At 36.6% G+C, this 24094-nt stretch overlaps 2 protein-coding genes and 1 pseudogene across 3 annotated transcripts; 2 read left to right on the top strand and 1 right to left on the bottom strand.

The window, feature by feature from the left end:
* Positions 1–13440, top strand: LOC137729120 (probable ubiquitin-like-specific protease 2A). Of its 2 annotated transcripts, XM_068467951.1 has the most exons (16): positions 1–339; positions 634–827; positions 1073–1163; positions 1272–1321; positions 3496–3571; positions 4170–4245; positions 4918–5046; positions 5719–5919; positions 6014–6069; positions 6154–6247; positions 6682–6772; positions 7138–7257; positions 11310–11594; positions 11711–11749; positions 12636–13106; positions 13189–13440. In XM_068467951.1, the coding sequence occupies exons 1-16, from the start codon at positions 129–131 to the stop codon at positions 13204–13206; spliced, it is 2202 nt and encodes a 733-aa protein (XP_068324052.1). In that variant the 5' UTR covers positions 1–128; the 3' UTR covers positions 13207–13440. The 2 variants fall into 2 exon arrangements, with proteins under 2 accessions (XP_068324052.1, XP_068324051.1); XM_068467950.1 differs by having other exon boundaries at positions 12636–13440.
* A 3468-nt stretch (positions 13441–16908) lies between these two features.
* Positions 16909–19391, top strand: LOC137728087 (uncharacterized; annotated as a pseudogene).
* Positions 19392–19803: 412 nt separating this feature from the next.
* On the bottom strand, positions 19804–23319 carry LOC137730300 (uncharacterized protein At4g38062-like). The gene is made up of 2 exons (XM_068469366.1): positions 20437–23319; positions 19804–20034 (listed from the first exon to the last, which is right to left on the bottom strand). The coding sequence occupies exon 1, from the start codon at positions 23317–23319 to the stop codon at positions 20452–20454; it is 2868 nt and encodes a 955-aa protein (XP_068325467.1). The 3' UTR covers positions 19804–20034; positions 20437–20451.
* Between the last annotated feature and the right edge of the window lie 775 nt (positions 23320–24094).

A 24094-nucleotide genomic window follows, 5' to 3' on the forward strand; every position in this document is an offset into this window, starting at 1 on the left:
TCCATTTATCTTAGACTTGTCTAGTACGCTTCTCGACTTTCTCCTCTGTCTGTTTCTATATCATTCAAATTTCTCGCAAAATTTTTCGGCCATTTTTCTCGTTTGCGGGTTTTGAGTGACTCGGCTTCATGACTCGGCGGTTCGCGTCCGACTTGGAGTCTACGAGCAAGCGATTCGAGGCGTTCGAGTTCAGCACCGACGACCAGGTGGTGGAGACGCAATCCGCCAAGATGATGGCCAAATTCCGAAACTTCATGAAGAAGGTACCCAGGAACGCCAAAAAGGCCAAGAAAAAGTGCCTCGGTTCCCCACTCACCAAGTACACGTTCCTCCAGTACTGTAAGTTTTCACCGTTCGCTTTTCCTAATTTGCCTTTTGAATTGTGGTTTCTGACTAAATTCGGGAACAAGAAATTGGAAATTTGGGGATTTCGGAAATGCATCGTTCTAGCTCTCCAAAATTGCGCCAATTAATTAACTTCAAATTATCGAATTTAAATTCTGCTTCAAAATGTTGGAAATGAACCGATTGACTTCGACGGTGGAGGTAGTAGTAGTAGTAGGGTCATCACTGCCTGAACCCTTTTACTGATTTTTAAGTTTTCTGAGTTTTTTTCTTTTACTTTCTGTGTAGTTGCAAAAGAAGCAAAGAGTCCACAAAAGAAAATTAGCACTGTATTATTATTAGACGATGATTCTGGTACTAGTGCGGATCGTCAATGTGGATCGTCTGATTCCTTTCATGCGGGTACATTAGCAGAGGATGGCGCTGCAAGACGGATGTCTGGGTCGGATGCTTGTGCTCTTTCTAGTTCTTCAAATCATCAAGTAAAATATTCATGCTTTTTCCAATTGCTTCAAGTGTCTAACTCCTAACTTGTCCTACTTGGGCGAATTATTTTTAGTGAGGTTTGAAAACCTTAAAGCAACTGTATTTGGCCCTGAAGTTTTAAATATGATCATACTTGGTTTCTTTCCATTTTGCTAGACTCATCATTTTACTCGTTTTAAGGGGATGACAACTGTTCACTTTGAGCATATTGTTGATAACGACTTGATTTATATTGTTGCAGAGTAAGCAAGTTTTTATAATTTCAGATGACAATGACAGATTTGAGAAATGCTCCTCATCAACTTTGGCCGTTAGTCCATTAGAGAATGAAGGTGACTTTTTAATTCTGTGAAGTACATATCATATAGTTATGGTGCCTCTTTTTCTCATTATTTTGTGAATGCCATTTATCTTACCCAGTATTTTTTGCATGATTTTAGCTCCATTAGAAGAACAAGCATCAAAGCCAAGTTCTGGTGGATATGCAAGGGTAAGCTTGCCTCCCTTCCCCTTGTTATATTCCCCTTCTTCCTTTTAAATGGTAATTTGAATCTTGTTATGGTAAATATAAGAAACATAGCAAACAGGATGAGCAAGAAGACAAATATAATATAGAGCGTAGAAGTATGAAAAAATGAAATGTTTGATGAAAACTACCCCCCAATGTTTTTTTAATCTCCAGATAGTAGGATATCCTCTCATAATTCTATTCTAAATGTTTGAGCTTGGTGGATCACGAAGTTTATGATAACCATTGCGTCATCAGGACTCGAATTGAAAGGTTTGTTAGAGTTATTCCTATGAGGCTGGTTAAGATTTTGCATCTGAATTGGAGAACATAAAGAAATATGAATGAAATAACTTTGAAATTAACCTAACTCATTTTTATGTCAGCTGGATGAGTATCCGAAACACTTCACCTCTCCTGTCTTGGGAACTTCTTTGAACCAACCTCTTAATCAATAGCTTGATGCTTGGATTTTAGGTTTTAATTGTAAGAAGTTCATGAAAGAGTGGTGTACATGCGGAGGAGGATGCTTTAAAGGGGACATGTATGTATGACTAGTAAACTATGAGCTACATGCATAACAGTGTGCTGGAAAGATGTCATTTTGTGTCTTCCTGACAAACTTAGGTATAATATAAGTCTACTCGGGGGTTTTTCTGGATCGTTCCTCTAGCCTGTTTAACCTTGGCTTCATACCCTTTGCAATTGCGGTGGAGATCCCTAACCATAAGAGTTTGGTCTTTGGATGCCCTGAAGAAGGCTATTATTCTTTCTTTGCAAGTCTTCCTTAAACCAGCTGGTCTTGAAAGATATGTGAAGTGTTGCTGTTTATTTATTTTTTTTTTTCAAGAACCAAATGTGTCTAAACAATAGAAAAGTTTCCTTTGGGTTTTAGCCTCATTAATCATTATGCTACCGATATTAACTACGCATTTTCACATCTAGCTGCATTATGATCAAGCGTCCTGTTTCTTTTTTTCTTTTCATCCCTTCTAAATGCTTTTCAAGCATGGCTAAGACTAGATGTAACTAGGGTTCAGATGATTAGTGTTGGGGCATTCAGGTAATTTTGGAATTTTTTGAGATTGGAGTATTTCTCGATATAACACGTAGCTGCATAGTCATTCTAAGGGATGCTTTCAACCTAAGGTAGCTCTCGATCCTCAAAGCCTTGTTTAATAGATAACCTGTTTTCCGCTTTGTGAAATGGTTTGATGCTAAATATTTTGAATTATTGTTATTAGCTTAGTTGGATGATCTCTGGTTTATAGAAGATATGTATAGCACAAGAAGTACTACGTTTGATCTAATACCATTAGACCCGTGACAACCTTAATTGTTGACTTCCTAGTTACAAAGCTTACTAGCATGAATTTGGTATTGTGATGTTTATTTGGGCTACAAGATTTAGTTTTTGGGAATTGTCCCTTCCAATAGAGATCTCTGTATTGGAGGGGAATTATATTTGAGATTGTTTAGCCATATCTGCTTCTACACCACCCTTAAATAGGCAATTGGTAGAATAAATAAATGAAGGTGAAGCTGTGACTATATTACAGTGTCCACGGCCCATCATTATTGCCAACTGTGCCTTTAAACAAAAAAGTTGATGATCAGATGGATGTTGAAATGTGATTGATCTGTGATAGGGGGAGCATTATCAAGTTAAAAATTGTCTCTCTCACACCAAATAAAAAAAATTAAAATATCAATTAGTTTGCATTGAAGATTTATTGGTGTAAAGGAAACAAGAACATTCTATGGATAGCTGTTGTTTCTTTCTTTTGCATTAGGGGAGTTACATGATAGTATATTCACATAATGTGTGTGCATGTGGATAAAATACATTGCTTAGACATATCAGTTTTTTTCAGTTTACATTTAGTAACTTTTTGTAGTAAATTGTTATTTTGATAGATTTTAGATACTTTATGTGGGACAGAGAATCTCAGTTAATTTTTTTATGCTGTTGTCTTTAGGTAGATGGTTTAACTGTAAATGGGAATTTGAGCCAAAGGGAATGTTTATCTTGAGGTGGTAAATTGGTGATATTATTGAGATTTGAGTCAGAATGGTGTGGCAGGGTTGGCTGCAACTGCTTTTATGTTCCCTTTTATTTATAAAGGAAGACTTATATGCAATTAAATTTGGTGTAGGTTGAAGAAGCTACACTCAACCTTCATCTTAAATCAAGGGATTCTAGAGGAGCTGGAAATGCAAATAAAGATTCAGGTTCGTGCATATTTAGATAAATGGTATTGGATCTTTGTGATATTGGATTGTATCATGTATTTTTCCCCTTAAACTCCTTATAAATGTGTAGCGTTACATATTTACTTGAAAGATTCTACCTATTTGATTGAGCAAATAATGATTTTTTGTCTACAAATCAATGTGGTTTACACTTGAATATGGAGTGACTTAAACAAGCACGATTATTTTTAAAAAGGCCTTCTTCCTAACACTTATTTTTTTACTTTATAAAACTTAATATGTAGCTTCTTTCTTCCTCAATTTACACTAACATTAGATTTTATACTAAAGAATTGGTTTCAGCCTATTCGTATTGAGAATAGAAGATCAAATTTGATATTATATATATTTGGTTTTACTTTATCTCCATTTTAACCCGTCTTGCTTTGCCTCTCTGCTGTCTTGGATAGGAAGACATTAGATAATGGTATGTTTTGATGATTTACATTTTAATAAAATTTTTGTTTCTCTTCAAATAAAATCTAAACCTTTTGAAGAAAAGTGAATACTACTTTTGAAAATTAGCTAAACTACTTAAATGTTCCATGTGTAACATTTGACTTTGTTGTCAATGCAGGGATTGAGCAGTTGAGCTGTTCTGTTTATGAACCTCATGTGGACAAAGAGGAAGATACTAAATCATTGGATGAGAGGTATGGACATGGTGGAGTTTTTGTTTTGATGTTCACCAGATAGTTAACTATTAAAAAGAATTTGAAAGCTCACCACCTTGAATCTTGAGGAAGCAATGCACTTTCACCAAACTTAAGCTTGGCTAGAATACTAGACCTCCAAGGTTTGTTCTTGCATGGCACCAAACAACAGCAGAGTCACTTATCTGACCACAAATACCAATACCAGAGAACCAAATATTAGCATGGTAATCTTACCTAATTTAGCTATAAGGGACATGATAAGACACTCCAAGCATCAGGTGTCTAAGAGCAGCACATTTGTAACTGTTTCTCATCTGCATAAGGCAAAGCAATAAACTATACATTCTTAAAATTTAGATTAGCCATCTCAATTTTTTTTTCTCGATTTGTTTTTCATTATATTGTGTTAATTTATGTCATTGTAATTTGCAAACTATAGTTTTTTTTTTTTCTTTTTTTATTTTTTTTTATTTTTTTATTTTAAATCTTTTATTATTTCTTTGCAATTTTATACTACCTTTGTTGAGTGTATCGCCCATTATATTTAAAACTACTTGTTTTGGTGTTAAATTTTTGGCAATCTTCTTACACGTGCGTTTATTGGCTTTGATATTATCATTCTCATCCTTTTTTATTTCCATTATGATCCATGTTGGTTGTTTATTGTAGTGCCGATAAGCCTTTTGAAGTGAGTTATCCAGAAGGAGATCCTGATGCAGTTTCTATAAGTAAGAGAGATCTTGAGCTTCTACAGCCGGAGAAATTCATTAATGACACTATAGTTGACTTTTTTATTCAGTAAGTTTGACCTGGGCCACTTTCAAGTCTAGTTTCTCTATTGGAAGCATTAGAACTTCCTTTTTTTTGCATAGGCATTATAACTTTCAGAGAACTTCGTTAAATGTGTAGGGAGGCTTCTTGTATTTTTTTTATCTTTTATTTCTGGATTTGAGCTTTTAAATAGTGCAGAATTTCAAATTTGTTTGGGTTTGGGCTGCCTTCGTGTTCCATATAATTTACCATATTGTGTAGATCATCAAATTGTCAGGCACACATGATGCTTTTTCCTTGCCCAATCCTTATTGATCTGATGCTAATTGATATTTACAACTTGAATGTCTATATTCATTTTGAATTAAACATCAGCTTCTTTTTTTTATTTATTTTTATTTTTTTTGAGGAACTCATATAACCATATTAATGTGTAAGTAAGACTTTCAGGACAGGTACTTCAGAGAGGAATCTATTTCGTTGATGAAACAAGCCATTCCCCTTTCTGAGATCATAGTATTCTTTTGATAGTTTACCACCTTTACCTTTAATTATCAAACTTGGGAACTACAAAGTGTAAAGATCTACTTGCAGTTTGGTTCTAGCTCCTATACCCTTTCCTTTTATCTGATTGTACTTCCTACTTCCAGATTAAAAATAGTCGATATTGAGTAATTTTGATTTTTAACTTTCTCACAGATATTTAAAAAGTAAAATTCAACCTGAGGAAAAGCATAGGTTCCACTTCTTCAATAGTTTTTTCTTTCGGAAACTTGCTGATCTAGACAAAGACCAACCAAATGCCTGTGAAGGCAAGGCAGCATTTCAGGTTGTTCATAAATGGACTAGGAAAGTGAATGTGTTTGAAAAGGATTATATCTTCATTCCTGTAAACTACAGGTGAGAAAATGCCGTGCATTATTTTTGTTGCTGCTTGTGGCATTGGAGAATTAGAACACCGTTTTAATATGAATTATTACTATATCTTGTGCAGTCTCCATTGGAGTTTGATTGTCATTTGTCATCCTGGAGAAGTGGTTAATATCAAAGGCAAGATCTTTTAGGACTGTGATTAATTTCCCTTATGTACTATGGTTTTATTGTTTCAGTTTGTTTTGTCTAATTATCTTGCAGATGAGAAAATTGAAAGCTTATCAAAGGTTCCATGCATCTTGCACATGGATTCAATTAAAGGAAGTCATAGAGGCCTCGAGAATCTTGTTCGAAGGTAGCTTCTTATAGCTCAACCTCAATAGTCTCCTTCTGGTTGCCAGCCATAAAAATTCATTGTTCTGGATTTCAACAAAAGCTTTTATGAATTTTTTATTCATGCTTCTACTTGTGTCTATTTTGGATTCTATCAGTCTTCTGATTTTGTTTACATTTGGTTGATGCGGAAGTTAGAATTCCCATTCTAAAAAATTAATGGGCCCACTTGTGCAAATTTTTTCTATCAAACAAAAATAACGATTTCATTAACTAATAGTTGAGGTGTTAGATGTAAAAGAATATATTGCTTATATTGGAATTTGTTCTCTTATCAAATTATAAATTAATCCCAATGATATGCTATAACATTGAAAATTTGAAACTATGTCCTTCAGTTTGAGACTACTGATCACAAGGATTTCCCTGATAATTTACATTGTCATGAGATGACAGATACCTATGTGAAGAGTGGAAAGAGAGGCATGGTGACACATCAGAAGATGATTATTCAAAATTCTTACATTTGAGATTTGTAGCTCTGAAGGTAATGCCTTGTGTTTTTAGTGACATCCGTATCATTAACTAAAGAAACAATCTCTTTCCACTTTAGATATCTAACTTTTTCTTAGTATTAATCATGGAATTTTTTTAAATATTGGGGAGGAGTTGGATATTCTGGGGATGATTGGCAGCTTCCATATCAAAACATTTTAGACTCTTCAGTTTGATTTGTCTTGATGGGGAAATATGATTTATTGTTGTGTTTATGCAGTTAGTTTTTAGTTCTCTTCTCCAAGGTGTCCTTTTTGTCATTCTTTCCTTGTGCCCTTTTTTCCTTAATAAATGTTTGTCTAACAAAGGGAATTAAGTTACCATTTGTGATATTTGCTTTTCTTTCATATTATTCAGTTACCACAACAGGAAAATTCATTTGACTGTGGCCTCTTTTTGCTTCATTACGTGGAATGTTTTCTGGAGGAAGCTCCTGTCAACTTTAGCCCTTTGGAAATCACAAAGTCCTCCAAATTTGTAAGTCATCCTATCTCCTTTCACCAGAGCCTAAGCAAAAAGATTGTATATGTTCTGTTTTCCAGGCCTTTATGAATGATACAACTTTTCTTAGTCCTATGATCCTATCTCCTATCAGCATAAAAAAGTTTGTTTCGTTGTCAAATTTTCCCCTGTACCTTCTGTTGCTCTCTCGTGTTTTTTGGTTGACTTGTTCTACTATTATTTATTGATTACACTCAAATTTAATCCATAGTAATCCTTAAGTTGTCAAGCTTATGTTGCCTCTGCATGTTGTCAAAGTCATGTGCACCATCCATAGTATATACTGTTGGCCACATTTTTTATGAAGCATTGGGTTTGAATGGATAAGCAACTATTTTCAAAGGAATGATGAAACAAGAAATGACAAATTTGTTGCCAACTTGGTGGTAGAAGATGGATTACTCAAGAAGAAAACTTCTCCCTTCTAATCCTCTAATTCCTATTCTAATCTCCTTAAAGTGAAAATCATTCTCTTTGACCTTAAATTTAGAGGGTTTATCCATTCTAGTCCAATCCTCTACCAAATGACGCCAAATAGGTTGGCAGATATCCAATACATCATGCCTCATGGTAAGTTCTTCACCAAAGAGTTCTTCACCCTAGCAGCTTTTGACGATATGTATAAGCAACTAGATACCAAAGAAGGAGAGTTTGATATCTATAAACTAGCTAGAGCAAGGGAAAAGAAGACAAGGGACCTAAACCAGGTGAGGTGCATCAAGGATGAGAATGGAAAGGTTCTTGCTACAGAGAACGCGGTCAAAGACAGATGGAGAGGTTATTTTCATAATCTTTTCAATGAAGGACATGAAAGGAGTACTTCTTTGGGGGAGTTGAGTAACTCAGAAGAGTGTAGAAACTACTCCTTTTACCATTGAATTAGGAAGGAAGAAGTTGTAGCTTTGAAAAAGATGAAGCATAGAAAAGTAGTGGGCCCAGATGATATACCGATCTAAGTGTGGAAAGTCTTGGAAGAGACGGGTGTAGCATGGCTCACAGACCTTTTCAATAGGATTTTGAAAACGAAGAAGATGCCAAATGAGTGGCGAAAGAGCACTTTGGTGTCTATCTACAAGAATAAGGGCGAGATACAAAATTGCATGAACTATAGGGGTATTAAGTTAATGAGTCATACAATGAAGCTCTGGGAGAAAGTAATTGAGCATAGACTGGGGCAAGAGACATGGCTCTCGGACAACCAATTCGGGTTCACGCTAGCACGCTCTACCATGGAGGCAATCTATCTGTTATGAGGATTGATGGAAAGATATAGAGATATGAAAAAGGATTTGCACATGGTCTTTATAGATTTGGAAAAAACGTTTGATAGGGTCCCAAGAGACATTCTTTGGAGGATTTTAAAGAAAAAAAGGAGTACGAGTAACATATATCCAAGCTATAAAGTATATGTATGATGCAATGTTTTAAAGAACTCGCCTCGGGGCGCGCCTAGGGCGCCCTTGAGGCTGGGCGGAGAGGCAAACGCCTCAGTTTTGCTGGAGTAGGCGAAATGCTTCGCCGGAGACGCCGAGGCGGCGGAGGCGCGCCTCAAGGCGTCTGGACGCCTTGTCAGACCTGTTTTTTTTTTTTTTTTAAAAAAAACCATCCAAACCCAGTCTTCTACCCTACCTTCGAATTCGATCCCATTTTTCTGCCTCTGCCTTTTGCCTTCTGCCTTGTTGCGTCTTCTTCTCCCGCGCGCCAGAGGCTCAGAACGTCCGTCCAGTCGCCACGCCGCCACGCTGCCATCACCCCGCCGCCGTCACCTCAGCACCATCAGCCCAGCCTCAGCGCCGTCAGTAAGATCCCAAAGGTTAGGGTTTCTGAAATTAGGGATTTAGTTTTCTGGGGAAGGTTTTGCAACTTTTGCTATAGAGGGGTTAATAGTTTTCTGGGGATTTAGTTTTCTGGTTCTGGGGAAGGTTTTGCATTTTCTGGGGAAGGATTTCTGCGAGAGAGTGACAGAGAGAGAGACAGAGAGAAAGAAGCCGAGTAGAAAACAGGGGAATAAGCCCACGGTTTTATTTGTCTGTTTTGCAATTATACCATAAACTGTTTTGCAATTATGATTATACCATAAACTGTTTTGCAATTATAATTTATACCATAAACTGTTTTGCAATTATGATTATACCATAAATTGTTTTGCAATTATACCATAAAATGTTTTGCAATTATGATTATACCATAAACTGTTTTGCAATTATAATTTATACCATAAACTGTTTTGCAATTATGATTATACCACTGTTTTGAATGACTATGGATTTGAGTGAAAAATTGAGAATGGATGTTTATTTTACATAGTATTATTTTTTATACAATTATATGTATAATATATAAAACATATATATAAAAAAAATTAAATCCTGTAAGGCTTCGCCTCATGCCTCACGCCTCACGCCTAGGCTAGGCTTCGCCTCGGACGCCTCGCCCACGCCTCACGCTTTTAATACATTGGTATGATGGAGTGAGGACTGCCGTAAGAACTCATGAAGGACAAACCAAAAGCTTCCCCATAACTGTAGGGTTACATCAAGGCTCATCTTTAAGTCCTTACCATTTTGCATTGGTAATGGATGAGTTAATGGGACATATTCAAGATGATATTCCTTGGTGTATGCTTTTTGCAGACGATATAGTGTTGATAGATGAAACTCATGAAGGAGTAAATGCGAAGCTTAACCCTTGGAGAGAAGTGTTGGAATCTAAAGGTCTTCGTCTAAGTTGGTCAAAGACAGAGTATATGGAGTGCAAGTTCAATGCAAACGGAGGCTCAAATGAGTTAGGGGTGAGGATTGGAGACCAGGAAGTACCAAAGAGTGATCGCTTTTGCTACCTAGGATTTATCTTGCAAAAGAACGGAGAATTGGATGTAGACCTCAACCATAGAATACAAGCTGGATGGATGAAGTGGAAGAGTGCATCCGGCGTGTTGTGTGACCGTCGTATGCCACTGAAGCTCAAGGGAAAATTTTATAGGACGGCAATAAGGCCACCAATGCTTTATGGCACAAAATGTTGGGCGGTGAATTATCAACACGTACATAAAATGGGTGTAGCAGAGATGAGAATGCTTCATTGGATGTGTGGGCACACGAGAAAGGATAAGATTAAGAATGAGGATATCCGAGGTAAAAGTAGGAGTAGCAGCCGAAATTGAAGGAAAGATGAGAGAAAATCGATTATGGTGGTTTGGACACGTGAAACAAAGGCCTATTGACGCTTTGGTTAGAAGATGCGATTACGGGACAGAGGTTAAGGGCCGGAGGGGTAGAGGAAGACCTAGGAAGACTTTGGGAAAGACTCTAAGAAAAGACTTAGAGAGAAAGGATAAGATTAGGAATGAGGATATCCAAGGTAAAAGTGAAAGTAGTAGTCGAAATTGAAGGAAAGATGAGAGAAAATCGGTTATGGTGGTTTGGACATGTGAAACAAAGGCCTATTGATGCTTCAGTTAGAAGATGCGATTACGGGATAGAGGTTCAGGGCCAAAGGGGTAGAGGAAGACTAAGGAAGACTTTGGGAAAGACTCTAAGAAAAGACTTAGAGTACTTTAGATCTAACGGAAGACGTGACACAGAACCGAGTGCAATGGCGTTTTAGGATTCATATAGCCGATCCCACTTAGTGGGAAAAGGCTTTGTTGTTGTGGATCATCTAACCGCTATTATCCCAGCTTGAAAACCCATCTTGTATTGCACCCCAAATGGGAACAAACAGATGAACAAATTTATTATTGATAAAATGATGGATTGTGGGGCCTAAGGTTACTTGTTCCCTACTATTTCCTTGTGTTTAGGATATGGAGGCAGGGAATTCATTGTTCTTCTACCCTCTGCCAAGGTTGATAAAAATTTTACTGTTTCTTCACTTGTGGAAGAAACTAACATAAATTTTTATTCTACTTTTCATTTGAGAGGATTTACTGATGCATTTGACCAAGTATTTTTATCTTTAACTGGTGTATGACTTTGTAACTGTGGGAAATTAATTTGATATGCTACAAAAATGTTATAATTTTTCAGCTCACAAAAAATTGGTTCCGTCCTGAGGAAGCTTCTGCCAAACGATCTCATATTAAGAAGTTAATTTGTGAAATCCTTGAAGATCATTCTCGGGAAGCACTAAATGCTGATTGTACCGATAAGCATCCTTCCTCTCAAGGGATGGACGAAACACACAAGCTAGAAACTGGCATGAAGTGTCCTGAAGATCTGTCCAGCTTAACAAAAAAAGTTCATGGTAATTCCTCCAGTTCCAATGCTAGTGGAATTGAAATTTCGTTGTTAGGAGATTCTCCTCCTGTACAGGTACGGTGCTTTAGAAAAGGTTTTTTTTTTTGTTTTTGGGGGGGTGGTGGAGGGGCGTGGTGTGGGTTGTAACAAGAAGTTCTTTCGGGTTAATTTCTGATGTAAATTATCTGCAGGTTGCTTCTCGGGTTATGAGTTTAATGTCGCCAATAGAGGTAATCCTTTTTTATTTATTTATGATCCAGAAATTCCTTTGGCTTTTGGGTGTTATTATTTGCAAGTTGCTAATAATGCGTACCATGTTTTTGGAACTTGACTGAAAATTTAGTGCTGGATGACATTACGAATGTGCTCCACCATGATTATATTGCATCAGTTTGACCACATTACATGCCATTTATATGTATCTGATCGTTCAGTGTACCCATGTGTGCTTTGTATTTATTATGATTCCAAAGATACTTGACATGCAACTGATTATAAACTAACTGCAAGTACAAAGAAAATGATTTTGCTATTTTCATAGAAGATTATTTTACATAGAAACAACGATGGTGCATTGCCAAAAAACCGTCCAAAGAAGATTATTTTACATAGAAACCGTACAAAGAAGATTATTTTCCATAACAAATATTTTGAAGACAAACTCTGCTAGTCTCCAAAATTTTCCCAGAAACTGTTGGAGCATCTGCCCTTTGGCCATTAATAACATCAATGTTTTTTAGATTTTACTAGATGCTTTGTACGTTGCATAAAGTTCGCAAGGTGTCTGTGATCCTTGCTCCCAAGAGAAGAAAAAATAGTTTTACCTGCTTTTATTCCTTGACAACTCGTCAGGCATGTTTAGTTATGATATCTGGGAATGCTGTCTAAAGTTGCAATGCCTCTTCAAAGCTTATATTGCCTTAACAATAGTGTTCATATGGATTGTCATAAAAGAGTAACGTCAGACACGTGTGCCATGCATTCTATGGAAATTTGCTTCCAGATTATGTCGTGTGTAGTGTGCACTATTATTAATTTTGTTGACATTATACTCTGAGAATGGTTGAAAATATTTCCAAACAACTAAAGGTGTCCACTTTATCTTGCTTGATACAGGAAGTTGACGATGGTGATGATCAGATTGCTGATTCACCGGTCAACGTGGAAGATTGTCAGCAAGGGACTGGATTAGCTTTGAAATCACTCCCAAAATCCTGTTTTGAGAATAGATTTAGAGTTGCTAGGCATATCGGGGGAAATGTTGATGCATCTAGTAGCGGATTACAGAATTTATCTGCAGTGTGGATAGATGAAAACCGTTCGATAATGGAAAATGAGGCCTTGAACTATCCAAGGAAAACAGATGCACCTGAATCTTCAAGTGAAAATTACAAAGATTATGTTGTGCTGGATTCTCAAGATGAAGACGACATGCAAGGCGACTACAAAGATTGCGTTGTGTTGGATTCTCAAGACAAAGATTGCGTTGTGTTGGATTCTCAAGACGAAGACGACATGCAAGGCGACTACAAAGATTGCGTTGTGCTGGATTCTCAAGATGAAGATGAAATGCAAGACGACAATGAGGTTAAATACTTTTCTTCCTCTCTAGAAAACGAACCTTCATTTCATCAAGATTCTGACTCAATGCAAAACATCGATCGCGAAGGAATTCAAACGCGAGTGAGTCGTGAGGATCCAGAGGCGGGATCAGTCGACCAGCAGCCTCGAAAAAGGCAACGGATCACTCGTGCAGGACGTAGAAGACGGCTTACGCCCCTTTTAAGGGGGTTGCATTTGTTCTGGTCGTTTTGGTAATACAGCACTAGTGATGTTTTACTGTATTAAGAATAATTGCTTAGTAAAAAGCAGTGGAAAGGGTAACGAGTGTTCGGAAGTAAAAAAGCTAACACAATGGTTCCGTCGTGTATGCCTCCAAGATCTTACGGTGGATGAAGAAGTGATTTTCGTTTAATTTACTCCCTCGAATAATTTTGCCAACGAAGAAAACAAATCTCATCACCTGCAAGTGGTCTTTTACTACAGTGGTAGAAAGGTGTTGAGCCTTTGTATGACGACGTGAGTTCAAACTCCAGCGGTGGCTAATCTAACATATAATCTTACAAAAATTCATCGTCTGACCAAAAAAAAAAAAAAAAAAAAATTCTCACCACCAACACTACTTTTTTATTATTATTAGATGAGTTTAAATTTTAAAATTTGTGTAGTTTTGAGCGGTGATGAATACGGTTGTTAGAGCATCTTCAATGGAAATCCTCATTTAGGGACTCTCACCACTATTTTGAGTACTTATTTAAAGACTTAAAGTGAATCTTTGTGTTCCTAAAAGAATACAGTCTCCAATAGTAAAGTCCTTATAATAGAATCCTTAAATTTGAAGTTTTTAGGGGGCGTTTGTTTGCCCTCACTAAGTTGGACTGGACTGGACTGGACTAGCTATTAGTCCAATACTGTGTTTGTTCAATGCTGAGACTAACATTAATGAGACTAAAGGGGACTAGCATGGACAAAACCCTTCACTAAGAGGTCTTAGCGAGACCCCCCAATAACCATGGGACTAGCTAAGACTATCTTCTCTTTCTCGTCCTCGTCATGCTCAACGACCACTCTCGACAGACTCCTCGTCATCTCCGGTCACCTAAATCAATCATTAACTTTCCGACTCTCTTTCAGATCCATTTCACAACCAACTTTCATACAAAATATACCAAATTGAAGCTGGGAGTGACAAGATTACGATTTTACTTGAATCGAGGCCAAAATGTGGTCGAATGTGGCTGGAAAATGGCCTGGAAGTCTCGGCCTGTTCGGGCTTCTTCAAATCCATGACAGATTTGAGCATTCAAAGCTAAGATCTCGGTCCAGGAATGGTGATAAATTTTTTGGCGGTGCTAACTTCATCCAATTTAACGAGGAAATGGTAGGAAAAAATGAAGAAAAAGATAAGATCATAATAAAATATTAATAATTTATATATTAAATAATATAATATTATAATTTGTTATTATCCAGCTTCTTAGTCCAATACTGCACCAAACGCTTCACTAAGTTAGTCCAGTTTAGTCTAGTCTAAGCCAGTCCAGCTTAATCCTTGAAGCTAATCCAGTCCGAGATAGTTCAGCGCAACAAACGCCCCCTTATAGTTTTACGTGATAATTTGATTTGGTGCACAATTTTTGCTTATGTTAACTCTTCTTTTTTAATTAATTAAAAGCATTAAAAGAAAAATCTTCAATCAAGATTGTGAGTACAGTTTTCCACTCAAGGTGTACTGTTTTTTGTTTATGTTAACCATTTTTTAATTAATTAAAAGCATTAAAAGCTACAATCAAGATTGTGGGCTTTGTTTTTTCACTTAAAGTTGTCCCTATAAAGTCCCTATATGTGGGACATACACTATCTCACTTTCCGATCCATTACAGATTTATTTTGTCCCTATATTTTTATACTCATTTTATACGATGATTGTTTCTATTTAGGGACTCTAACGGAGATGCTATTAGCAGTACCCCATTTAAGGATGGTGAGTGAAAATGCATCCAAACAAAGTAATTTCTAATAACACACGTATGTCTAGCGTGGCTTTCTCAATTTCTTTATTAATTAGGTAATGCCAGTGTATGCGTACATGTAGTCCACATAGAAATAAGCCTTCCAAGTTTTTGTGTCCTCTGTTACTTTAGTATTATGGTCTAGTCGTATTCCTTTTTACTTGTAAGTAAAAAGTTTTAAATTCGATTCTCGTCAAATGTGCATTTGAATCATATTATTATGGTTAATCCATTGTAAGACTTAGAGGGGTGTATTCAATTAGGAATTTAAGATATTTTAATGGATTTTTATGGAGTTTAACTGATTTGCAGAGATTCTATGTAAAATTTTGAATTCAATTCCCTCAAAATCTTATGGAGAGAGGTGAGATTTGTGGATGCTTAAAATACATTACTAAATCTCTCTAATTCTTTCTAATTCTTCAACTTTTCCAAATTCTTTAAATTCTAATTCTAATTCTAATTGAATACCCTCAAATGTTATAAAATTATAATTGAATTTACTTGGATTTCTAAGGATTTTAATAAACTATCTTAAAATTCTGATTGAATACACATTAAATTTCAAAGAATCACTTAAAATACTGTCTAGATTCATGAAAATAATTAAAATCCCTCAAAATCTCAATTGAATGGTTTCCTACCTTCTTAATATAAATACTTTGTTAATAAAATTCCGCCACAACCAGGAACCGACAAAGTATTACTAGCAGGTTTAAAATTTTTGAATTAAATGGTCCGGACCATATGGAAGCCGCCAAGCCGGACCCCAAAACAAAATTAGAACTTAGCATAATATCTTTCTATACAATTTTTTTGGGAAATTTTATTTTGAACCCATGTAACCTCTTTTTACACTTAACTTATTTTCTTCACCTATATTGTTTTTTATTAAAGAATTAATCTCTCTTTAAACCCAAATTTATTACCAAAACTATCATCTCAAACCCAATTTAAAATGTTAAATTATCTTTACAGTCATTCCCTTTATAAAGTAACATTTGTAATTGAATATTAAAAAAAAAATAAATAAAAATAACATTTGTAATTGAATATTAAAAAAAAATAAAAATAAAAAATAATAAAAAAAAGATGCATCCTTGCTCCACCCCCTCTTCCCAATAGCCTTTCCATGGCTACTTTTTTTTTTTTTTTTTTTTCTCTGCTACCAAACTCAAACATTTGCTTTTTTTTATTTTATTTCTATTGATGTGCATAAGTAACAAATCAAACAATTCATCCTCTTACATTTATCAACAAGCAAGAAAGTTTATGATCTAAAAATATTGGTAAGAAGTTTTTCCTTAGAATTTTCCAATTGCAGAAAGTTTAACAAACCATTCGGGATATTGATAAAAAAAATTGAAACCCAAATACTCATCTTCTAAACTTTAAAAAAATTGAAATCAAACAAACAAAATATTCATAAATTGAGTCATATCTTAGTTGGAGGATTCAAAACTTCAAAATCACCATCCATCAATAAAAAAGTTTGTTTTTCTCTACAAGACCTATTAGGGTTTTAGCTAGAATGAACATAGGATAAACAATAAGTGATAGTAAGGTTTAATGGGTTTATTGATAAATTTGAATTTTATTATTAATTTAATTTTATACTTAATAGTAATTATGTAATAGGGTAAAATAGACAATTAACAATTTAAATTTAAGTTGGATGTAGAAAGAGATTACATGGATTTAAATAAATCTCATTTCTTTTTTTATTTATTTATATGGCCTAATTCATCCAGGAACGCAGGCAAACTGGAAGCTTTACATTTGAAAGTGAGAGAAAGAGAGAGAGAGAGAGAGAGAGAATGGATGACGACGATGGGGTGAAGGCAGAGGCTTTAGAGATACTGGGAATGTTCCAAGTGCTTCCGCGATTGGTTGTGTTCGACCTTGATTACACCATCTGGCCTTTCTATTGGTACGCCATTTTTTCTCTTTTTTTCTTTCCCGACTACAACTTGTTTGGTTGCCCAGAAAAGTCAAGGAAATTCTTGTTTTTCTCTCCTTTTCCCATGAAGCAGCGAAAAGCTTCCATTAATTGTGCTAACCCAGATGACTAATGAATATATGTAATCCTACTTTCCCTGTCAACTGGAAACAAAACCATGATTTGAGGTTTCGGATGTTGTGAATATTCTTCTGCATGGTCCATTATGAATCCTAGAACGCCACAACTCTTGGTTTTGTACATTTATGAATCCTAAAATGCCAAAACTCTTGGTTTTGTACATGTATTCCGTTAGCTCCACATACTTCGATTCTTTTCTTAAATCTCTTTTCAAGTCTTCCTAGGTTTAGGGTTTAGGGTTCACATTTGTAGGCTATAAACCATGGACGGAGCTAACTTGCGCTAGGGGGGCGGATGCGCGTGCTCAATTTTTTCGTAGGAAAAAATGTCCATGCTTGTGACATTAGTAAGGTGTATCACTAGTTAACTTGCTTGTAACATTAGCATTTATTTTTTTTTAGTATATCCATATTTTTACACTAAGGGAAGAGAGAGTTAACTCTTTTAGTTGCTACTGTCAACGTTGAAAGAGCATGTTCGTTCATGAAATTTTTGAAGAATCGATTGAGAAATCGAATGAGAGATTTGAATGATAACATGATTATTTTTATAGAGAGATATTTGATGATATTGATAAAGAAGTTGTCATGATATTTGATGGTCTTAGTAAATACTTTAGCCTTTTAATTTATGACGGTTGTTTGAGGATGCCCCCATCCGTCCAAATCTCTAGCTTCACCCTTGCTATAAGCTATCCATGGATAGACACAAAGAAAAGAGGAAACAATCTGTGAACTGAGTTATGTCTAACATACACAGTTTAGCATGTTCTCTTGCAAACAGTTTTGGCAATTTTATGTTCAGCTCAAACTTACATTTGTATTCTTTTTTCAGTGAATTGCGCTCCGAAAGTGAAATGCCATCGATGTATCCCCATACTAGAGCAGTATTGAATGCACTGAAAGAAAAAGGAGTCGACCTCGCCATTGCTTCGAGGTCACCAACTGCGGATATAGCAAAGACATTTTTTGAAAAATTGAACATCGAGTCAATGTTCGTTGCCCAGGTGATGCTTCAGAGCACAATGCGTTTTTCTTCCTTCATTTCAATTGGGATTAAGAGAGCTGCCAAAGATGTGCTGACTGTAACACTTCGTCGATTGAGTTTTATTTGTAACTCTGAATTGCTGTTTATACAGGAGATTTTTTGGAGTTGGACGCACAAGACAAATCATTTTCAGTGAATTCATACGAGGACTGGGGTCCCCTTCAACTCAATGCTTTTCCTTGATGAGGAAAATAGGAACGTCCAAGCGGTAAGATCATGCCTTCCATTTCTTCTGTTGCAATTGTTCTTATTGCTATTGTTACGATTACCTTTTGGATTTGTGTTATCAACTTTTGAATTATTATATTTCTCACCATCACCAGCACCGTCGTCTCTTAATATCATGAAAATAAATATGAATAAATCATCTGTTGACCCTTGATCGTTTCCAAATACATGACTTTTGCCGAAAATATTTTAATTTAAAAATAATGAAGAAAATTTGTGTGAATTATTTGTAGTGTTTAAGAACTTATTTCGGCTTTATATTTTGATGCTTACGGAGGATGATGGTATCAAAATGTTCAGAAAAAGAAACCCTGGTATTGGCTAAAGTGGACTGAAATTCAGGAGAAGTGATTAGGGTTAGTAACGTTAGTTTTAAGTGTCGGCACTATGCGTGACACACTTGGGCAAAGCTGAAAGGGAACAGTTTACGGATCTAATCATAGGCAACTTTTACAACACTTAGAAGCTGGTGTGAACCAACTCCCTCTTTTTTGGTGCGGAAATAGCCCCGCTCCTTTTCCCTTCCAATTTTGCTTCTCCTTATCAGAAATCACTGTTTATCTATACACTTTGTGACAGAAGTGTTACTTCGCATCAAGTCTCCGTGCCAAGAGATTTTATTTTTATACTCAGTCTCACCCATTTATCAAAATTTTGTAATGGTATTTACAGGTTTCAAAGATGGGCGTAACAAGCATTTTGGTGTTCAATGGGGTAAATGTTGCAGCGTTGAGGCAGGGTCTTACAAATTACGCCGAAAATGTGAATACATGCAGAAATGGCGCACAATGTACCCCAAAAGTTCAAGCTCTTCTGGGAAGAATGAGAAGGAATAAATCTTCCATAGATGTTGAAATACGTACAACTTGAAACTTATTGATACGGTTCCCTGTATTGTAAGCCGGTTATGGCGATGATTTGTTGTATCAATTACCAAGAAACGCCCTAGACGGCTAGAGCCCTCCCATCTCGCTGTCTCCTTCATGTGTATTGTAAGCTGGATGTTCAGGAAACGGTATCAGTCAACCAAATAAAAATTTGATGTTATTATGAAGTAGTAATTTTCTATGCCATATATGAGTTTTGAGTAGATTTTGGGTCCCAAAGTGATCCCTCTGTGTTGTTCTTGTAGCAGCAGCTTCAAGGTTTCGGGTATATTCCGATGAAATATAATTTCTCAGACCGAGCTGATAATCGTTTAATCTTCTTGCATTCGAAATCATCGTTGTGATTATGTCGAATCTTTGATTCCAAACTACAGTATCTCCATTACATTATCAAATAACAGCTGCTCAACTACTACTCGCAACATTTTTAATTTTTTTTAACAACTGAAATTTACAATTTTCAATAACACAAGGATTTTATAGGGCTGATTGCATTTGGGAACTGAATTCCAAGTGCATGTTTCGTCACAGCTCAGTCTCATACAAAGGAAAATTATAAGAGCTTCGTGGCAACTCACAAAACAACACACAGCAGTAAATACAAAATATTTGTTTGCCCTTGCCATTCGCTAACTGGTTCAAGCTCGATACGGTCTCAAACCCTTTCACATTCGGAGTACATTCCTTCGATTCTGGCGCCTCTACACAAACAGAAAACATTACAGTCAAATTTCCCACAAATATTGAATGCATGAGAATGTGTTTCTGAAGACTGTAACAATACTCGATGCCCTCGACACATTGGTTGCATTCGACTTTGATATGCACTCAGCATGATCTATGAGAAACAAATAAAATTCTGAAACAACTATCTCTTAACTCCAAAGCGTAACCTTTAAGGCGCTGCATTTTCATCCTGCCCTCACCCATTTGCCCATTACAGAATATGCATAATATCCCAATAAGTGGGAAGATTGCGTAAAAAGAACGACTCACATATGCATTTAATGTTCCTGTATATAATAAACTAAAAAAAATTTCGATAACTCTGAAAATTAAGAATTAGAAGATGACAGTAAAAGAAGGCGTGGGTTTTGAATTACCTCGTGTCATATTCTTTAGTGAAAACTTGTATTCCTTCTCTTAGTTACAAACTCCTGCTGATTTATTTCTTTCAGTGGTGATCTTCCAGTGATACATGCTTCAAGTTTTCTTGCTGAGGGTGATCTAGAATTGTTTTCATTCTCTTGGGTAGAATCATAGAGCTCGTTATCCACTTTCAAATTCATTGCTGGTTTCACCTCTTCCTTGCACGTTTGCAATATTGTATCCAAAAGATTCATCATCTCCACATTCTCACAAGTGAAGTCCCCCATACGATCACAGAATTCTTCAAATTGACCAAGAACGTGATCCCTATCTTTTGATAGACTTGCGGTGTCTTGAAAGAGAACCCGTTTTTCAAACTCAAGCTGCTTGCTTATGCCTTCCAGTCTCCTCTGTTCACCCATCAGTTTGTCATTTTCCAGTTTGTTGGATTCCAATAATGCTTGAAGTCCAACTGCTTGTCGTTTTTCAGTAAACAAGGCTTCCTCCTGATTTTTCAAACTTTTTCGCAGACCAGATACTTCCTTCTCCAACTCAACAAGTCTCGTGTTCTTCTCTTCAATCTCTAGCTCTGTCATATGTTTGGCCTTCTTCAAAGCTTCAGTAAGCTTTTCAATTGTAACCAAATTTTCTACAACTTCTGAGAAGGACGATATAAATGCACTTGTCAAGTCTTGCTCTAATGACGATGCCAGTACCTGAAGATTTTTTATTTCCTCATCTTTCTCATTTATAACCTTGAAAAGCTTGTCTTTCTCTAGTCCAACAGTTTTCTCTGCGTCGATGCTTGCAAAAATTGCTGCTTCCACTTCTCTTGTCATGGCCTCTTGCTCCATCTGCATGATATCATTTTGGAGTTTTTCTATGCAGCTATCCTTCTCCTGCGCATTTTTCATAAGGTTCTCTGTGATTTCTGGGATGAATTCCACTTCCTCGTTCTTTGCTGCAACTGTAGCTTCTAGAAGGACAATCTTCTGCTGCAGAACTTCCCTTTTTTTGGTTTCCTCTTTGATAATGGTGATGAGGCTGTCTTTCTGGTGCTTAAGGGTTTCTTCATACTCAGCTTGTGCAAGAAGTGAATCCTCCAATTGTCTACATTTTTCTTGATTTCCTTGCCAGCACACTTTCAATCTTTCAGCTCGAGATTTCCAATTCTGTAATTCAAATTCTAGCAGACTTGCTTCACAAACTTCCTCAGCCAATTCAAGATTTGCCTTTTCTAAAGCCAAAGATACTTCTCGTTTCTCCACTTCCATCTGCACAAATTGTTCTTTCATGTAAAGTTGATGCACAGATGATTCCTCAAGCATCTTTTTAAGTCGTTGAACCTCTTCCTCCATGATAAGCTGCTGCCGTTCAGCGAGTTCCAAGGACCTTACCCTCTTCATTAGCATTTCTGCTTTGACGTGCTCTTGTTCAAGCTTAAGATGAGCATTTCTTAAATCCAACTCTGTTTGAAGAAGATGAGCATTTCTTAAATCCAACTCTGTTTGAAGTAGAGAGATCTTGTCATCCATTCTATTACACAGCTCCATCTCAGTGTTTTCATCAGATTTGTTGGAGTAAGCCTCTGAGAGTTCTGATTTAAAGATCGTAAGTAGTACTGAAATCTCTACATTTAAAACGTCAATCACTGAATGGCAGCATGTTAGCTCCATCTGAAGCTTCTGCATTTGCTCCTCTCTATCCTTCAATTCAAAATTGTGCCTGTTTACATCTCCTTTCATCTTCTCTATTAGGAGACTCACTTCAGATTCTTTTGCCTTCAGATTTGTGGAACAGTTGCTATGTGTCTGCTCCATGCCCCTAAGCTTGTTTCGCAACTTTGTTAGAGCAGTTGGTGCACAATTTCTGATTTGAGCTTCCTGCAGTTCTTTTATAGATTCTCTCAATTCCCGATTCTCTTGCTCAAGGTGAACAATTCTAAATTCCATTTCTTTGGAGAGTGATTCTTTTGTTGACAGTGAGTTTCTTAGCTTGGCGATCTCTTCATCCCTTTGAACGGTCAAGCTATCAAACCTTGACCTTTCTTCTTCACACTGGGCAAACACATTCTCGTAACGTGATCTGAATTCAGACACTTCAACCTCCAAAAACTTCCTCTTGCTTTCTTCATGAGCTAAAGCATGGTTGCACATTTCCAAACGTTTTTGAACGCCTTCAAGAATTCTAGTTTGGGAATCCAAGTTTGTCTGCAACAAAGAGATCTCTTCAAGCAAGGCTGATTTTTCCCTCTCCCACTCCTCTTTAGCCAACTGGAACTCAGCTCGGAGCCGTCTATGTGCTTCTTCAAGATGTGTAAACTGTTCTTTTTTCCATTTCAGCTGATCTTGAGCATTTCTATTTTCCTCCTCTAACCCCATTATGACGTCATCTCTTTGTCTCATATCTTTGGCTTCACGAGCTTTCTGCTCTGCCTCGAAACACTTCCTCTCTATAGTCGATAAGAGTCTTTTAAGGCCCTCAATCTCTTTAGTACTTGCACCAAAATTCTGCTCCAACTCTATGTTTCTCTCAGTAGCTTCATCTAAGGCAGATACTAACTCTCTATTTTCCCCTTCCAATTCTTGCAATTTCTTCTCACTATCAGCTCGGAGTTTTTCATGCAAAGTAGTCAAATGCCTAAGCAACGATTCTTTTTCAAGCAAACGAGACTGGAGGGTTTCAGAAGCCTGCCTTGATTGAGAAATTTCCTCAAGCTTGACATTTAGTTCTTGAGCTTGTTTCTCATTCTCCCGCTTCACTTCTTGAAACTTGATCAACTGCTCATTGTGAGCTTTCTTCAAAGCATTAGAGAGTTCAGTCTTAACCCGGACTTCAGTCTTAAGCCTCTCCACCTCTGCTTTAGCTTCGTCTAGTTCTTCATATACGTCCTCCATTTCCCCTTATCATCAACTTGTGAGAGGCTCTAATGCAGTAAAGATCTGAAGCACGAAGAAACACATTAACGTGAGCATTTTCGTATAGAAAACTGAATACAACCAACCACATAGACAGACGCATGAGAAGAAAAAGCGGGGTTTGAAGTATTTAAGACTAAGAATTCCATGAGTATCATGTGCCTTTGGTAATCCCACATCTGCAGCATATGGGATTAGTTGTGGTGGGTATATGGATCATGGCACTCTTTCCTGCAACTTCTGCCCCGCTAGTTGACACCCTTTGGTATCGAAACATACACTAGGTCGTGTACAGAATTGGGCATAGTATGGTTATGACTCCATTGCTACCTACCTATAGAAAGTTGGGATCTGCTGCTAACAGTGACTGGAATGGGGCTCCTTAGTTGTGAAAAGGGCAAATTGAGCCATAAATTAGACCAGATTTTCCGAATATAATTTGATCGAAAACTTGCAAGTATCTACTGGAAATAGACAAAAACCAGATGAAAAACACAAACATGAACCTGATTCTCGAAACACCAATCAATAAATGGGGCAACAGAGAAAACCCACATTAGGATTTCTTATCAATGTACTTGTCTGAGTGCAAGAAATTTCACCGAATCGTCGAACGGGTTAACAAAACTAGAGCTAAACGATGGTCAAAACTCGAGATTTTCATGATTCAACTTCGGTTTTGGACAGATTTGGGCAATAAGAAACCTAGAACACCAAAATTATGACCTTGGAAGTGGATTTATTCAAAATATAA

Source organism: Pyrus communis, chromosome 3 (genome assembly GCF_963583255.1).
Source record: "Pyrus communis chromosome 3, drPyrComm1.1, whole genome shotgun sequence".
In the NCBI taxonomy this organism is placed as follows: domain Eukaryota; kingdom Viridiplantae; phylum Streptophyta; class Magnoliopsida; order Rosales; family Rosaceae; genus Pyrus; species Pyrus communis.

Excerpts from the sequence above, each read along its gene's own strand:
- LOC137729120 (XM_068467950.1), top strand. The coding sequence starts at position 129 with ATGACTCGGCGGTTCGCGTCCGACTTGGAGTCTACGAGCAAGCGATTC. Across the intron at positions 4,246-4,917 it reads ACTAAATCATTGGATGAGAG|TGCCGATAAGCCTTTTGAAG; the intron begins GTATGGACATGG and ends TGTTTATTGTAG. Across the intron at positions 5,920-6,013 it reads TTCATTCCTGTAAACTACAG|TCTCCATTGGAGTTTGATTG; the intron begins GTGAGAAAATGC and ends TATCTTGTGCAG.
- LOC137730300 (XM_068469366.1), bottom strand. The coding sequence starts at position 23,319 with ATGGAGGACGTATATGAAGAACTAGACGAAGCTAAAGCAGAGGTGGAG.